The 18,158-nt window shown below is 38.0% G+C and overlaps 2 protein-coding genes across 4 annotated transcripts in view; one reads left to right on the forward strand and one right to left on the reverse strand.

Annotated features, from left to right (window-relative positions):
* The window catches only part of LOC144057747 (oxysterol-binding protein-related protein 11-like), a 29,576-nt gene extending 19,728 nt beyond the window's left edge, over window positions 1–9,848 (reverse strand). Inside the window, exons 1-4 of one of the 2 annotated variants that reach the window (XM_077575618.1) lie at window positions 9,750–9,848; window positions 8,668–8,896; window positions 5,946–6,124; window positions 3,303–3,382 (exon numbers count right to left, since the gene is read on the reverse strand). In XM_077575618.1, coding sequence (XP_077431744.1) covers window positions 3,303–3,382; window positions 5,946–6,124; window positions 8,668–8,861 — 453 coding nt within the window. In that variant the 5' untranslated portion in view covers window positions 8,862–8,896; window positions 9,750–9,848. Of the gene's footprint in view, window positions 1–2,970; window positions 3,180–3,302; window positions 3,383–5,945; window positions 6,125–8,667; window positions 8,897–9,749 lie in introns of those variants that run through there. The other variant, XM_077575619.1, reaches the window with a different exon arrangement.
* Window positions 9,385–17,781, forward strand: gpd1l (glycerol-3-phosphate dehydrogenase 1 like). Of its 2 annotated transcripts, none has more exons than XM_077575620.1 (8): window positions 9,385–10,142; window positions 10,511–10,688; window positions 10,935–11,075; window positions 13,417–13,555; window positions 14,066–14,178; window positions 14,782–15,018; window positions 15,112–15,218; window positions 15,526–17,781. In XM_077575620.1, the coding sequence occupies exons 1-8, from the start codon at window positions 10,099–10,101 to the stop codon at window positions 15,620–15,622; spliced, it is 1,056 nt and encodes a 351-aa protein (XP_077431746.1). In that variant the 5' UTR covers window positions 9,385–10,098; the 3' UTR covers window positions 15,623–17,781. The 2 variants fall into 2 exon arrangements, with proteins under 2 accessions (XP_077431746.1, XP_077431747.1); XM_077575621.1 differs by lacking the exon at window positions 9,385–10,142 and adding an exon at window positions 10,186–10,212.
* The last annotated feature ends 377 nt before the right edge of the window (window positions 17,782–18,158 follow it).

Below are 18,158 nucleotides of genomic sequence, written 5' to 3' on the forward strand. Positions count from 1 at the left end.
AATTCCTTTCTGCCTTTGCACCCACTGCACCTTCAGGCTACACTGCTGCCATCACAAGACTTAAACGCACGCAACAGCAGGAGAATTGGATGCAAATTATTAGCCCATTACGAAAAGGGACGCGAGTAGAAAAAGACATGTTTGTAATGGGGAAAAGGTATAAATAACAAGCTGAGAGATGGGATGGCTTGTTGGCAGTTCCAGCATCCTCCTTCGCAAGGTTGGATCCACCAAATCCATCAGGATGCTGTTTGGTGGCATTTCCCACCGGCCGCTTCCTGGCTGGACTTTCAGGTAGCAGTTTTCAAAGTACATTTCAAAGTAAATGCCCAGCAAAGCCCCTGCAGCCGACCTCAACAGGCTAGTTTTCAGACCTTCCGCTACTGCTTTCTCAGTGCTTTGCTGAAGCAAGGACCATTTTGCACTTTAGTCCTAATGCAGTGCTTTTTCATGACATTAACTCATTCACTGCCAATGAAAAATTCATTTGAACTATTTCTATTAGTTTAACACCCCCCCCCCCCACACACTTGTCAACTAGTGTATGAAAACCTAGGATTGTTTATTGTACATTTAGAACAGATATAAGTCATGCAATCAATTACGATTACAAATTTTAATCGTCAGATGCCCTTAATTTTTTAATTTTTTGTTTTGTTTTTTAAAATCGCGACAGGCGATTACATTTTTTAATATTAATTGATCGCATGACTTCAGTAGTTAACTCACGATTAATCACAAATGTTATATCTGTTCTAAATGTACAATAAAAAATTCTAGGTTTTCATACTCTTGTTAACAAAAGTGGGGGAAAAATGTTAAACTAATAGAAATAGTTCAAATGAATTTTTGGCGTTTATAGCCGTCAATGGCAGTGAATGAGTTAAGAAGTAAGAAGTTAGGCTGCACCTTCTTCCTTAACTGCTCTACACCATCTGCCAACTAATCCAGACCTTTGTCATGCCACATAAAATTTCCCATGCGGGAAGCGTTACAGACAATGACAAGACGTCACATTCCCCAAGTAGCATGCTATCTTGAAGACACGTCAACCGTGACAGTCCCTCAGAATCCTTATGATTATTTCATGGTGAGACAGTCAATAGGGAAGAGCAAATAGAATTCAATAAAAAGCCAAATTATTTCAGAGTTTTTACTTTCTGGATCTGGATTCCCCAGCTCTGCCTAGGAGTGAGAAGGAAGGATGTTTTTGGGTCTGTAATAATTTGGTATGAAATGTCACACAAACGCCCACAAAATATTGCTCGGATCCAGAAACTCACATTAGTCAGACACTGTAAACCCAGATTATTTAAGTTTACTTGGAAAATACTAGTTAAACTAATGAAAGAGGAAAACTTGCAATCATTTAACCCAACATTTTTCAGCAATTACAATTATAATGGAAGACAATTAGACAGGATATTTTTAATTGAAGAAACGTAAAGTTTATTCGTTACAACTTCAAATATTAAAGTCAACACCCTAAAAATTTCTTGACATTAATATGTTCTATGCAGCCCTCGTCTAAATACAGTATTCTGGTTAATATTAATATTCCAGCAGTTTCTATCAATATCAATATTTTGCCACTTGCTGTCGAGTGAAAATGACGTCACGTTGCTCAGGGCTCAGGTAACAACCAATCACATCTTAGCTTCAGAAAACAGGTGAGCTGTGATCGGTCGTTGCCTGAGCCCTGAACAACTGTGATGTTTATCTTTAGTCGACAGCAAGTGGCAAAATAGCCGCCACCTGAGATGGATAAAAATTGCTGGATTTTGCAGCATAACTCATATTCTACAAATGTAATATTAACTCATTCACTGCCATTGACGGCTATAGACGTCAAAAATTCATTTGAACTATTTCTATTAGTTAAACTTTTTTTTTTCACTTTTGTTAACAAGAGTATTAAAACCAAGATTTTTTTAAATTTAGAAATACGGATATAAAATGTGTGATTAATCGTGAGTTAACTAATAAAGTCATGTGATTAATTACAATTAAATAATTTAATTGTCGGACGCGACTTAAAGATTATTAAAAATTCGGGGCGTCAGGCGATTAAAATTTGAATCATAATTAATCGCATTACTTCACTAGTTAACTCACAATTAATCACAAATTTTATATCTGTTCTAAATGTACACTAAAAAATATATAGGTTTTCATACTCTTGTTAACAATAGTAGAAAACATGTTAAGCTAATAGAGATAGTTCTAATGCATTTTTGACATCTATAGCCGTCAATGGGAGTGAATGAGACTAGTGAGGTCACATATAACATATTGTCAAGAAAAGGTTGACTTCCCCTTTAAGTAATTACAATAACTTTGCAAAACTTATTTTCAATTAAGTGGATTTAATTCTGAGTTAGTTTCATTTAAAAATATTTAGTAGAAATAATGGAAGTGACTTGATGATCACAATGATGATCACCAGTATATTAAAGTCATTTAATGATAACTCTTCCACTAGTATTACCTTAATTCATTTCACAGGTAATGGAACATTTCACTCTTGTGTAATAATAATATAAATACTCTATGTATGTGACAATAAAAGGCTTGACTCTTGAGTGCTGGAGGGAGGTCCAGAAAGAAATAACAGTGTACTAGTAAAGCACCTGGTTACAAGACATGAAGAACGATAAGCGCAAATGATTAGGTAATAGTCACATGGTTATTATTTCAAAGACAGTACTCACACAGCACATTAGCAAATGAACCACACTAAGATGTGCTTAAATACATCAGCCGCCTGCTACGGCTGTGTGCGGAGAAGACTGAGCAGATGGGAGGCTTTTAACGGTGAGATGAAAAACAAAATGTCATTAAGTCATTTGGTGAAAGTGGAAAATAAAGCAACAACAACAAAGCGCTTGGATCATTTTTGGTTGCCCATTTACAGTGACAGCAGGTCACATTATACATCACAATCCTAAACCCGTATTGCTTTTAACACACCTGTGATAGTGAAATTGTGGCCGGGGGGGGGTAAACCATTAGAGAGATGGGACATCTGCTTCGCATGCCTGAGTGGACGAGATGTGGAAGCGCTAAGAGGCTGAATCAAACAAACTATATCTTACAAGTGCAACAGCAGGGTAGAAATCCAATATGGCTCCAATGTGTCTCGAAATTTAAACTCTCTGGTGTTTGGAGTAGTGCTAATCCAATAAGGAAGCAGGGAAGAGAAGTGGATTGATCGAGCACTGTCGTTTCGTGATCAATGCAGAATTCAACCGGTGGTTTAAATGGCTGCATGTGCGTGTGTGTGTGTGTATATGTGTGCGTACCTTCGCCCCATTGTCAGAGTGGCATCGAGAACATAGCTGCAGCTGCGTCATCCATAACTCCTGCTCCTCTAGATTTGAAGCTGAAAGAAACAAGGAAGGCTACTGTAACTGCCGTCCTGCATTCATAGTGTAAGAAAGGATTCATGCTTGAATATGAAAATAACTTTTTCCAACAGCTGTTAAAAGTTTTTTTTTGTTGTTGTTTTTTTTTGCAATTTGCAATCGGTGAACAATTTGTGCAACCAAGGCCAGCTGGTGTAACAATAAAGCAGCTTTTAGCTGTCTGTGTTTAAAAGCTGTTCCAATGTAGACTGCCTTGAAAAAACACTTTGTAGTTGCCAAATAAAAATGCTGGTTTGAGAATTTAAACAATGAACGAAAGACATTTGGACTATATCGAGTTCAATATTGAAGAGATTTGAAAAACACAGTTAATATACATACTGAGCAAGATGCCACCACTTAGCTTTGTTTGTGCTGTTTTGTTTCAGTAAACAAAGACTACATAGTGGTTCAATTGCCTGATTTCAGTGCAGGCTATAAAGTATGTGCCCTATGATTGACCAATGTTTATAAAGTCATTTTGACATAGTAAAATAGTGGGACGGATAGGGATATGCATAAAAAACGGACAAAACTGCTTTACAGAAAACATTAGAAAAGGGAGGCATACACCACCCTTGTACAAAGTTTTCAAGAAATCAGTTTAAAAGGTAAGTTAACCCCAAAAAATATTAATAATGTGTTCTATGCAGCCCCACCTCCGGTAGTCTAAATGCAACATTCTGATTAAAATTGCATTTGTGGATTATCAATGAAGCATCAAAAGCCACTAATTTTTAACAATCTTAACTCTTTGACTGCCAGACGTTTTCAGAAAAGGGATGCCGTGGGTGCCAGCCGATTTAAGCATTTTTGACTGATCTTTCAAGGTCCACAGAAAATTATGTGTTTGGACTATGGAACGTCGTGACCGAAAGAACAAGATCCCGGATACAAGCGGCCGAAATGAGTTTCCTCCACAGGGTAGCCGGGCTCGCCCTTAGAGATAGGGTGAGAAGCTCGGTCATCCGAGAGGGACTCAGCGTCGAGTCGCTGCTCCTCCACGTTGAGAGGAACCAGTTGAGGTGGCTCGGGCATCTGGTTCGGATGCCTCCTGGACGCCTCCCTGGGGAGGTGTTCCGGGCATGTCCTACCGGCAGGAGGCCCCGGGGGCGACCCAGGACACGCTGGAGAGACTATGTCTCTCGGCTGTCCTGGGAACGCCTTGGGGTCCCGTCGGATGAGCTGGCTGAAGTGGCTGGGGAGAGGGAAGTCTGGGCTTCCCTGCTAAAGCTGCTGCCCCCGCGACCCGACCCCGGATAAGCGGAAGAAGACGGACGGACGGACGGACTATGGAAACACACATACTACCAAATGAAAGATTGGACTCTCATCTTTAGTCGTTAGTTTCACCTCTGTTTTGAAAAAACGTCTTTTAACGTCTTTGGCACTCCTCCATTGGATTTTACTAAACGTCATTTAACGTTTTTGGCAGTCAAAGAGTGGGGCAGCCATTTTGCCACTTTCTGTCGACTGAAAATGACATCACAGTTGCTCAGGGCTCAGATAACGGCCAATCAAGACTGAGCTGTTTTCTGAGTTTGCTCATGTGATGTTCCTAAACTGAGCCACCTGAGCCCTGAGCAACTGTGATGTCATTTTCAGTCGACAGAAAGTGGCAAAATGGCTGCCCCCGGAGATGGATAAAAACGGGCGATTTTGCTGCTTCATTCACATTTCACAAATGCAATATTAACTCATTTGCTCCCAAAAACATATAACAATTGTTTTTTTAATGTTTTAAGTGTCCCAAACACGTATTTATACTTTTTTTTTTTTTTAAATGCTACAGCATACAGAAGGCTTTGATGCAGCCTCTCAACTGCAAAAAACAGTTGAAGAAATTGTAGTTATTACACAAATGGTCAGCAGGTGGCAGCAGAGCAAAAGAGATCAACCAGGGGCCATGTTGGGAAAAAAGCTCATTACTCACATTTCTAAATAGATTTGTGAATAATGATGAAATTTAGCTATATTCTAATGCTAATTGCTCCAAAACAGATTTTTTTTTCCTGTTGAAAGAAGAGAGTCTAATCTTCCTTTTGGTAGGTTCCATGTTATAGCAATATAATCCATGTTTATAGCAATAGAACACTATATTCTTTGGGCCTTGCTAAATCAGTCAAAATCCAATAAAACAGCCGGGAGTGAAGGGGGTTGCTTCAGTGAAAATGGCTGGGAGAGAATTAGTTAATCACAATGCCGTCTTTAGATTAGTGGGGGCAAATATATTACAACAACAGCAACATATTATTGACAAGAACATTTTGGGGTTGACTTTCCCTTTAAGTGATGATCTGGATAAAGGTTAAAAGAATTGTATTTCATTTATGTCATCAACCATCATGAACCAGGCAGCTAACAAATGTATAAATGACCATTTTGCCTTGATGTTGCGACATAATAATACAGAATATGGTCATTATAGCATTTAAATATAACAAATGCAATGGTGTTCCAAGACTTAAATTGTTTGTGTGCATGTCTTTATTTCTAGAATATTTTTGCTAAAACCAGTCTTACATGTCATGTCACACTTACCTCTAAGTTTATAGGATTCACCAGTCGGGGACTGAACAGCAAACATGTAAGGAAAGTCACTGCAGGACACAACCAATGCTCCGAGTAGAGAGAGGGAACCTCTTGGGGGCCGCTGGCTTTTGCTGTGTTCATTTCGATAGTAGTCAAGCTGGCTAACCTTGGGGTCAAGAACAAAATACCTGCAAAAAGGAGAGAAGGCAGAAGAACGGCAGAAGAAACTCAGAATACGGTTATGTTTTTTTTTTTACTCATTCACTGCCATTGACAGCTATAGACTTTTAAAAAATCATTTTGCATTTTTGTTAACAAGAGTATGAAAACCTAGATTTTTTTGTACATTTAGAACAGATATAAAATTTGTGATTAATCGTGAGTTAACGAGTGAAGTCATGCGATTAATTACGATTACAAATTTTAAACGCCTGATGCCCCTAATCTTTTTTTTATTTTTAAGAAAAGATTATTAAAAAATTAGGGCGCCAGGCAATTCCATTTTTTTAAAATCATAATTAATCGCATGACTTCACTAGTTAACTCACGATTAATCACAAATTTTATATCTGTTCTAATACAATAAAAAAAAATCTAGGTTTTCATACTCTTATTGACAAAAGTGGGAAAAATGGTAAACTAATAAAAATAGTTCAAATGAATTTTTGACGTCTATAGCCGTCAATGGCAGTGAATGAGTTGAATGATACTATGCAAACAAACTAATGTACTGTACCCACAACACTGGCAATATCAAATGCAGAGAACACCAATATGTTAGTGTGATAACGCTCAGTCAGTAATCTCCAATGGGGAGGAAAGAACAAACTGAATTCATTTCACTCTTGACATCATGAACAACTTCCGAATGAAAGATGAAAATACTCAACAGTCACGAAGCAGTCTCTCTAGGATTGCAAATAAGAGTCCACTGATGTTGGGGATGAGAATGAGCAAAATAATAATAATAATATGCAAAAGGATCTGACAGTGGCATTGTACAATTTGCAATCCAACCAAAATGATTGGTAAATATACCTCTCAAATTGCACCAAACTTTGAACTTGTGTGTGCGCGTGCTTGTAATTAAGCATATATCACATTGTCAAAGTGTGATCATGAAGCTCATTACACTTTTGGATGGTTCTATCGATCCAGCTGGACAATTTACAATAGAGAGGAAGAGAGTTGGAGTTGGGGAGGGAGAGATGATGCCGGAGAGGAAACAAGTGCAGGACTTTCCTGGATGACTCATTCAGTATTTCTGGGACACCCGCCCACACAACTCCTCTCAGCAATGTTTCGAAAAACAAGCTGCAAATGAATGAATGGAAGCACGCGTGAACAAATGAACGGCTTACAAATATGACATACAGCAATGCAGTCAGTAGGTGGGAGGAAATGAAGAAAGTTGGCTGTGATGGGATTTATAGCACACACTGCGGTGCACGTCAGTCATCCACAACGGCATGAGCACTACATCGATGGAAACACCGAGCTCATCATTTTTAATAGAAAATGTATTTGAATCTGATTCGGCGAGTGATTATATTCACTACTAGTGTGCTGTCACCCATTAAAGGGCAATAGTAGAATGGAGCAAAAATAATGATAATGCTATGTGATGCAATCGATGCCTCAATGAAATATAACTACATCAAAATGAAAACATGTTTCACTACACCATACGTGCCATTAACTGAAAAACACGAGTTGCGTTTTAAGTTTATTTCTTGCAAGTTGTACGAAGCAAACGCTTGCTTATTTATGTAGAACCGACACCACGTTGAGTAAGTAGACTCTTCTTGCACATTTTCCATTACACATTTTGAATTTAAAATCCTGTTTGTATGTTTTCCTTCTTCAGTTACAGAGAAAATTATCCTTTTTTCCCCTCCAATAGTAGGATTGGGTTATTAAAAAATCTAATAATAGATATCGAATCGATTTTCCTTTTCAAACCTGATATTGATTCTGAAAGCTATGAATCGATTATTTCAATCTCTTTTCCCAATAAATAGAATTTTAAAGGCTGAATTTTTTGTATCTTACCGTTTTCTTAAAATTTACAATTCACGTAAATTTAAAAGTATTTTCTTATATTTATCATGAAAGACTTGACTTATTGCACTTTCATTTCAGAATATTTGTAATTTAGATTTGCAATTATTGAATTACAATTGTGAAAATATTTTCATCTCATCCTCTCATCCTTGATGATGTCAATGTTTGTGTAACACTTAAGTGATAATAACATGTGTTACTTTAATAAATAAACTACAGTTACTGCCTCTGCTAAATTTAATTTGGAGTTTAATGTTTGTGGAGTTTGCGGAACCGCATAACATTGCCTTCATCATCTATTTTCCATACTGCTTATCCTCTTCTGGGTCATCATGGCTAATATTGTATTTAATGGAATGAATGAAAATGAATTACGTTTGAATATTTCATTGTTATGAAACAAAACAAAATCCTAGATTTTTTTGAATTGATTGATGCCAAAACCTCAAATTCTTTCCCTTAAAATTCTCAAGCAGCCATTTGATATCAAGCAGAGTTAAAGGCTCTTGGCAATGGTCATTTCACCTCTAGTTAACCCTGCAACACTATATAAAGGAAGCAATGACATTTACACACATAGCAACAAAAATAAAGTAGGCATACCATTTAAACAAATGTCAATGTTATGCAAAAAAAAGTTTACAAAACGATTCTGTATTTCCCTTACCTATTCTGCCAGCCCTGCAACAGATTAGTGTATTTCCTCAGGACCCCCTCCAGATGCTGTTTGTTGCGGGTTGTTTTATGCGGCGATGACCCTGCACCACTATGCCCGGACTCGGAAGCAGGTGGTCCAACTCGCTGGTCTTGCCTCTTGTCGGGATATTTAGCGGGGTTCTCTTGGCAAACGGACCGGTTCATGATGCTGATGATTAATTCTGTCTGTTCACGGTTATCTTTAAGTGTTTATAAAGAGACGGGCAAGAAGCGTCAAAAGATTGCTCCTCATCGATTCGCCGCAGCTTTTAGCAATTGATGCAGTGATAATGAGAAAACGAGACTAATTCTACAAGTGGAGCTTTACTGCTCCCTGACAGTGTTGACACTGAATAGATACTGACTTATTTACTGCGGAGCTGTCCTCCTCCTCCTTCTGTGGTGACGTTATTGTGTGTGTTTTTTTTTCCAATTTGGAAATCCCGGGTTGGTCACTCCCCCCAGCCCGGAATACTCCCCCTCTACAGTCACTGGATATGAATTATTAATCACAACATTACGGTATCGCAGGCAGGATTTGTACTTGGTCGGTGGGGTGAGGCGGGGGAGAAACTACGGGGTGGGGGGCTCCACGTTTTATTTAGAAATGAGTCACTGTGAAGTTTTAAGCATTTTTGTACAACAAGTTGTTAGTATGTCCACTGTTATTGCTCGTCTGCCATTGTTGTGTAATATTGTGTGTGTTGACTGTGTGTGACGTCATCAAAAAGAGACGCTGACGCATGACACCGTATTTTAGCCGCAGGACGACGGACGTACAGTAAAAAATAATACAGTAGTAGTCGCCGTATTTATTCGCTTTCTTAATTCACCGTTTTACGGCAAACTTCAAACCTTGTACAAAATACAACCGCAATGATTCTGTTGCCAAGCCTGAATAACGTCTTTTACCCGTGGTAGTCATTAACTACTCGAAATGTATAGCTATGATGACAGGGCATATAAACTACCCTCTCGCTTCTTTATTTGCAAGTGGTCATGCTAGCAAGCAAAGTTCCTTTTTCTAGCTCCCCTTGTAAGCAAGTAATTTACCTATTCCACCTCTTGAAGTAGTTTAGTTCACTTAAATTAAATGAATCCACTGCGTGAGTGATTGTCATGATGTATTCAAATGCATTAACTGTGGAGGCTTCATACAGCCGCTAAAACGTTAGCATTCGTTGTGCTAGCACCTACAGTCAACAATGCTAGAGCAGCACGGGGATGTGTCAGTCACGTGACCATTGCCTTGCTGCTCGACTCCAACCAACTGGCGCTGCTGTAGCTGCTGGATAACTGTCGTCGCTTTGGCGCTACGCTCATTTAGTGTTTCTAATATAAACACGTTAACTTAAAAAAAAAAAGACCTTAAAAGGGTGGCTAAACACAACACGTGTCACCCATGGCGTCTCCGCTCAAAGTTTGCATAGTCGGATCCGGAAACTGGTGAGTTAAGATCCGAGAATCACACGATATAGCGATGATGATAAAACTATTAGGATCAGGGTGGTTAAGAGTTACGTTTCTTAAATTATATGTGAGGACTTATAATATATAATGTCTGTTCTTCAGATATGTTAACAGAAGTAAACGGGCAGTTTACGGTAGAATGTATTGTATTGCATTATCATCAATACAACAGTGACGGGAAGAGGGCTCATGTATAATAAGTGCACAAATACCTTTTAGCTGATGGCTTTTGCTACATTCTGTATTAATATGTGATGTATTAGGCAGTCATTCTTTGCCAAGTGTAGTGAGTGGAAATGAGTTATGGACTAAACCAATGGCAATGTCCTTTGCTTTGTTTCTAGGGGCTCAGCCATTGCTAGGATTATTGGAAATAATGCCAGGTCGTTGCAGCATTTTGCGACCACAGTGAAGATGTGGGTTTTTGAAGAAAATATTAATGGTCGAAAGCTCACGGACATTATAAACACTGAGCATGAGAATGTTAAGTACCTGCCTGGATACAAACTGCCTGATAATGTGGTAAGACATCCGTCTTTTAGACTGTCCTTGCAACTTAAAATCAACGTATCACACACACAGCTACAGTATTTCAGTTGCACTGTCTCTCAATCATATACAATGTCATCTCCCCCCAGAGTGCCTCTACTCCTACCCTAACTACAAAATCATGCTTAGGCAAAAGTGTGATCGCCAGATTTTTCAGCTCCAAATCAGCAAATTAAATCACAGCATTCCTCTTAATATGCATCTTTTCTATGTCGACAGGTGGCTGTTCCTCAACTCCGTGATGCTGCTGAGGGTGCAGACCTTCTGGTGTTTGTGGTGCCCCACCAGTTCATCAGGAAACTGTGTGACGAGTTGGTGGGCTGTGTTCCGACCAAAGCTCGGGGAATCACACTAATTAAGGTAATTTAATGCTAGCCCTCGCACTGACTGGCTCAAACATCAGCTCCTCCACCCCAACCCCCCACGCACACACCTGGAGTGTTGCATGATGTGTGAGATTGACACGTTCCAGTGAGCGAGTGTTAATTTCTTACGCTGCCGGACAAATCCTGATGCTGTCACACATGATATGGACACATGCAGAGCAACATTAACTAATTTACTGCCATAAATTCATTTAAAAAAAAAAAAATTTTTAATATTGTAAAAAATTCAAGGGAAGCGGCGATTACATTTTTTTTAATTGTAATTGATCGCATGACTTCACTAGTTAACTCACGATTAATCACAAATTTGACATCTGTTCTAAATGTACAATAAAAAAATTCTAGGTTTTCATACTATTGTTAACAAAAGTGGAAAGAATGTTAAACTAATATGAATAGTTAAAATGATTTTTTGACGTTTGTAGCCGTCAATGACTGAATGGATAAAAAAATAAAATAAAAGATTCTTAAAAATTCGTGGCATCAGTCAATTAAAGTTTTTAATCGTAATTAATTGTATGACTTCACTAGTTAACTCACGATTAATCACAAATTTTACATCTGTTCTAAATGTACAATAAAAAAAATTCTAGGTTTTCATACTATTGTTAACAAAAGTGGAAAAAATGTTAAACTAATATGAATAGTTAAAATAAATGTTTTACGTTTATAGCCGTCAATGGCAGTGAATGAGTTAAATTCCAAATTGATGAAGAAATCTAACACTAAATAGTAGTTACTTATTCCATAATATCTAATTAAGGTCATGAAATGCCATTCATCAGATATTGTTGTGTTCAACATGCATATAAATCTTTATGCTTTACATAGAGACAAATTCCTCTCTGACGTGACAGGCTGCCTCAAGGACTTGTTTGGGCTATTATCTCCATTTTCATTGATGACTGAGATGAAAGCCAAGGCAACACTTAGCCAAACAAGGTTCGTGTGCGCATGCACGCAAGAGAGAGAATTCTTCACACTATCCACTGGTTAAAAATCTGATTAAAAAATGTGGACAGACTCATTAATTTGAGAGGCAGATTTGTAGTGTGATTATTTACAGTAGGTGCGAACAACACTAGGACAAAGCTGTATTTTGGCTCATGTAGCACATAATATAGCAACTTTTTAAAAATCCTTCTCAACAAGGAAAATTACATTACATAGCTCAATTTGTCCGATATGACAAGTGTTGGGAATAATGGTATTTAAACTTATCGTATCGTGACTTTCATAACTTGATAATATTGTATCGTGATGTTTGGATATCGTTACATCCCTAGTAATTAATAGCGCCAACAATTGTATTTCTCTTAACCGACTGTGCGCAAATTACATATATTTGGGGGACATATGTGCCACAAATCACCATATATCCACCGGTATTTTTTAGATTCTAATTGCTGTAGTAATTAGGGATGTAACGATAACGGCAATATCATGATATCGCAATATTACAACTGCCACAATATATCGTCGTCGTCATGTCACGATATTAGAAGCACGCACATCTGTTGAAAAAGTCAGTTTGATTTCCATTTGTGCAGTTCTAGCACCCTCTGGTGGCTAGTTTTTTAGTGCAGTTTAATTTTCATAAGGCATGTTTTGGCCCTTCTATGTTTAAAATCCATGCTAATGGTCAAATGAAGGGGAACATAATATGTCAATATGTGGAGGAACTCAATGTGTGCTTGCTTTAGCAAGTGAGTGCCTTTCATTGCTGTAATGTACTAAAGCACAATATATATATATATTTTTTGTATGAGCCCTTTTCTTTTCTTTTTTACAATATTGTGACCTTTTTTGTATCGCCAACCTCCCCACAATATTGTGATAATTATCGTATCGTGATAATATCGTATCGTGATAATATCGTATCGTGATAATATCGTATCGTGATAATATCGTATCGTGATAATATCGTATCGTGATGTTTGGATATCGTTACATCGCTAGTAGTAATTGGCAGTGGTAGAACATATTATGATATCTGTCATTATGGTGTGAAATAAAAAAAACAAGCAAAAATAAATGAAAACACCCTTTATAGCTTGAACCTAAATTGAATTCCTTGTATGCAAAATAATAATAATAATAATAAATAATAATAAAAAAATCTAAGTTATTTGATATAAAACATTTTTAAAGTAGTGAAAATAGTTACTTTGCCTGGTAATGACTTACTTTTATTTTGAAGTAATTCAATTACTCACTTCAGTTACTTTTTTACTACTAATTACCGGTACTTTTATAAAGTAATGTTCCCAACACTGCATATGACATGTGTTCCATCCATTATGCTTTTCTCTCAGGGGATAGATGAAGGTCCTGAGGGCCTCAAGTTGATCTCTGACATCATCAGAGAGAAGATGGACATTGATGTCAGTGTCCTCATGGGTGCAAACATCGCCAATGAGGTGGCAGCTGAGAAGTTCTGCGAAACCACCATTGGTAAGCATAAGAAATGATTCAAAAGATAGAAGACACGTCTTCGAAATACCTCATCTTGTCTTGTTGTTTTTCAAAAACAAATTTCATGATTAACTCATTCACTGCCATTGACGGCTATTGACGTCAAAAATTCATTTGAACTATTTCTATTAGTTTACCATTTTTTCCCACTTTTGTTAACAAGAGTATGAAAACCTAGAAATGTTTTTATTGTACATTTAAAACAGATATAAAATTTATGATTAATCATGAGTTAACGATTGAAGTCATGCGATTAATTACTTAACGAGTTAACTCATGATTAATCACAAATTTTATATGTTCTAAATGTACAATTAAAAAATATAGAATTTCATACTCTTGTTAACAAAAGTGGGGGAAAAAATGTTAAACTAATAAAAATAGTTTAAATGAATATTTGACGTCTATAAACGTCAATGGCAGTGAATGAGTTGCATACTTTTCTAGCCAGATGATGCCAGTATGTGTTTGTGTATACTGTATATGCAGGCAGTAAAATTCTGGAGAACGGCCTACTATTCAAAGAGCTCCTGCAGACTCCCAACTTCCGGATCACAGTGGTGGATGATGCAGATACTGTGGAGTTGTGCGGAGCTTTAAAGGTACAAACAATAATAGTTGTAAAAAAAAGTTCTTATTCATTCAGTTATATGTAAAAGTAATGACTTGGATCAAGTGCAGCATGACCGTACCACCTCATTCCCGAGGGGTCTGTAGGGGTCTGTTGTTTTGCAGTGTTCACATCTGCTGACTAATGGCTTTGAGTTTGTTTGGAAGATGAGAAATGTGACAGCAGCTTTAGTGTTTCCCACTCTCTGTCCATCCATTATCTTATAGCTGGACCCTATCCAGTGTGACACCGGGCACACATCGCATCAGCCCTCCATTTAAAAAGTCATTCATTTACGCTTGTCTCATTGCTGGAAGATAAGCTTACGAAGCATCATATATACTTTTCAGCAGCGACTAACTCATACCTAACCTGGAACGCTTTATTTTTTTACACATTAAGGGAACCCAAATTCCAATGAATTAGATTTTTTTTTTATACATGGAGAACATACACAAATGGATTCGGAATCACACTCAAACCCAAACTCTTTTTTCTGAATTTTATGCAGATGTTCACTATTGACTGGCTGCTCTTGTCCCTCATGAATAACTAAAAACAAATATATATATATATATCTTCTTGTCTGGGTCAGAACATTGTGGCAGTGGGTGCAGGTTTCTGCGACGGGCTGCGTTGCGGGGACAACACCAAGGCGGCCGTGATTCGTCTAGGCCTGATGGAAATGATCGCTTTCGCCAAACTCTTCTCCAAGGATGACACCGTTTCCACGGCGACCTTCCTGGAGAGCTGCGGCGTGGCCGACCTCATCACGACCTGCTACGGCGGCCGAAATCGACGGGTGGCGGAGGCCTTTGCCACGACGGGGAAGGTACGGTATGACGACATAAAAATGGCGGATGTTTGAAATGAAAACAATGAGTGACTTGAATTTGTGTGTCCCTCACCGATGGCACCAACCAAGACCATTGAGGAACTGGAGAAGGAGATGCTGAATGGTCAGAAGCTCCAAGGTCCTGCGACCTCAGCTGAGGTTTACCACATACTCAAGCAGAAGGGCCTGGTGGACAAGTTAGTGTGCAGCTTTTTTCTATATCGATCATCTGTATTGACATGACCCTCGCAAATGTGATCATTTCATTGCCAGTTTGCAGGAAGGTTCTTACTAAGTTATTTGATCAAATGCCAAACCATAAGAAGATTGAATATTTTTGTGGTAGTTTGAATTTTTGGCACAGCTCCACATCGGACAGCCACAGCTTCATGCTTACCATAGGGATTTTGAAGTGTTTTTTAAAATTTTTTATAATTTCATTCAACCATTGTTGTTTTTCTTTCCTTTCAAATATCCAATGTAACTCTATTGTCCTCTCTGCAGGTTTCCTCTTTTCTCAGCGGTCTATCACATTTGCTTTGAGGGGAAACCAGTCCAGGAGATGATCTCTTGTCTGCAGAGCCACCCCGAGCACATGTGATGTGATAACTGGATGCCCAAGTCAGCACTTTTTTGTGTTAATCATTTCGATCCTTTGTTACGCTAAAAGGCAAGTGACATGAATCAGTATGGTCAACTACGTTGATGGTCATTGTAATTTGAGCAAATAGTATGTAATGTGTATTCCAGTGTACTACCCAAGCGTTATTAAGCTTAAAATGAAGGATACTTTCTTTTTTGATACAAAGATGAAGACTATAAATTCTGTAACAGTGGGAAAAAAAATAGCATGACTACATATGAAATAGAGATAGACCGATATGCTTTTTTCAGGGCCGATACCGATTATCGGTAGTCAGGGAGGCCGATAACCGATATTTGAAGCCGATATACATTTGCAGGGGAAAAAAAGTTGGTGTCAAAATTTGTAATAATAAAATAATAATAAAAACTCCAGCACTTGACTGCTTAAATGCCTTCAAGCACATGTTTGTTAAACAGCTTTTGCGATTTGCAACATGTTAAAGGTTTTTTGTTTGCCATCAGCTTTTGCACCAACTGTAATGCCAACTCCCAAATAGCCACTAATTTGCGGGCTAACTGTTAGCTCATGGGCTAACCATTCACACACACGCTAACCCCGGGATAACTCCCAAATAGCCGCTAAAAAACGGCTATTAGGTTAGCCCGCAAGCTAACCGTTAGCTCACTGGCTAAAAGCCACTAATTCGCGAGCTAACGGCTAGCTCGTGGGCTAACCATTGACCCGCACACTAACTCCCAAATAGCTGCCAATTCGCGAGCTAACAGTTAGCTCGCGAATTAGCGTCTATTAGTCCGTGAGCTAACCGTCTAGCTCGTGAATTAACAACTATTAGGTTAACCTGTGAGCTAACGGTTAGCTTTTGCACCAACTATAATGCCAACTCCCAAATAGCCACTAATTCACGGGCTAACTGTTAGCTCATGAGCTAACTATTCACCCACACGCTAACCCTGGGATAACTCCCAAATAGCCGCTAAAAATCGGCTATTAGGTTAGCCGCAGGCTAGCCGTTAGCTCGTAGGCTAGTAGCCGCTAATTGCTGCTTATTGGCTGTTAGCACTGCACGAGAAACCAATCAGAGGGTGCTGTGGGCGGGCGGGAGCAAAAATAACGGTTTTTAATATATCGGCCATCAAAACAAAAAAAGAGGCCGATGCCGATATTCATAAAATGCTGAATATCGTCGCTGATTATCTGCCGGGCCAATTATCGGTCTATCCCTAATATGAAACGTGTATAACAAAATTGCGCCTGCAGTTGTGGTTTGCTTTTAGTTTTTGTAAGACGTATTTACTTCTTTTTATAACAAATATTTTCTACTTGTTTTATTACAGAATTGTGTTGTGCATTTTTACAAGGAATATCAGGAAGAATAAAACAACTATACAAACATATTTGCCAGTCTGCTGCAGTAAGGTTTATGAATTTGCAGTTTTTCTGTTGCAAGATGAGCATCCATTGCACTATACAAACCCACTTTTTTGATTAGACCCTTGAGTATTTTTATTTTATTATTTTTTTTGGGAGAGAAAATTGTCAGTAATCACATATCATTTCCAGTACAATTCCCAAATACTCAGGTCAGGATGAAAGCTGGAAAACATGTTCATTTTCAATTTGTGGACTAATAATGAAAAAAATGTAATCTTGTTTTGTAAAAAGGCATTCCCACCTTAAAGCTTTCACAATAATGTACACTCCAAAGTTGATGTTTAAAGCATGTAGTTAGACTGAATTGTGAGTGCTGCTAATGCACATATGCTCAAGACCACTCCAACCCCAGCTGTTATCCCACTGCCAGACCAATGGTGCATAGTGGTCTTCTGGACTGAAAAAGAACAAAGCCGCCATTTAGATTTTCTAAATAGATGTTATGTAGGATTTGTGTCTCATTCGGATTTGCCTTTACTGCTACTCAGGAAATCAGTGTTTCAATGTTGTTCATGGTGAAATACATCTAAACAAGAGAGAAAACGGTATCACAAACAATCATGCAACACCTATTATTGATTCAGCGTTTGCCTTTATTACAGAAATGTTTTACGCTTTTTTTTTTTTCTCAGTGTGTGTGTTTCAGTAGTTTCTCTGGATATATAACAAATGTATGCTGCTGAATAAAATGTGCAAATGTTTAACTTGCCTGTTGTTGTCAATATTGTGGTGTAATGTCTTTATTTAATGCAATTCATTGATTCAAATATAAAAAAAACTTTTTTAATGTGTGATGGCATCCACAACAGATTCCTTCGTTAACACCATCGGGGCCAGGTTTGGCCTGCTAATACATTTTATTTGACCCATTAAGCAAATAAAGTGTGTCAACTTTGTATCTCTTCTTAAATTGATTTCAATATTTTTCATTTCAGCAGAAATTCTGGTGTAGAATTTCTCTTTTCTTTTTTTACTTGTTAAAAGATATTTAAAAGTTTTTGGGCCCCTAGCTCCATAGTGTATTCGCAACAATATGTTGAGTTAATTATTATGATTTTCACAGCCATAACGGCCCTGTGAAGGAAACCATTACTGCGAT

The sequence above is a fragment of the Vanacampus margaritifer genome, chromosome 9, assembly GCF_051991255.1.
Source record: "Vanacampus margaritifer isolate UIUO_Vmar chromosome 9, RoL_Vmar_1.0, whole genome shotgun sequence".
Classification (NCBI taxonomy): domain Eukaryota; kingdom Metazoa; phylum Chordata; class Actinopteri; order Syngnathiformes; family Syngnathidae; genus Vanacampus; species Vanacampus margaritifer.

Excerpts from the sequence above, each read along its gene's own strand:
- gpd1l (XM_077575620.1), top strand. The coding sequence starts at position 10,099 with ATGGCGTCTCCGCTCAAAGTTTGCATAGTCGGATCCGGAAACTG. Across the intron at positions 10,689-10,934 it reads ACAAACTGCCTGATAATGTG|GTGGCTGTTCCTCAACTCCG; the intron begins GTAAGACATCCG and ends CTATGTCGACAG. Across the intron at positions 15,219-15,525 it reads CAGAAGGGCCTGGTGGACAA|GTTTCCTCTTTTCTCAGCGG; the intron begins GTTAGTGTGCAG and ends TCCTCTCTGCAG.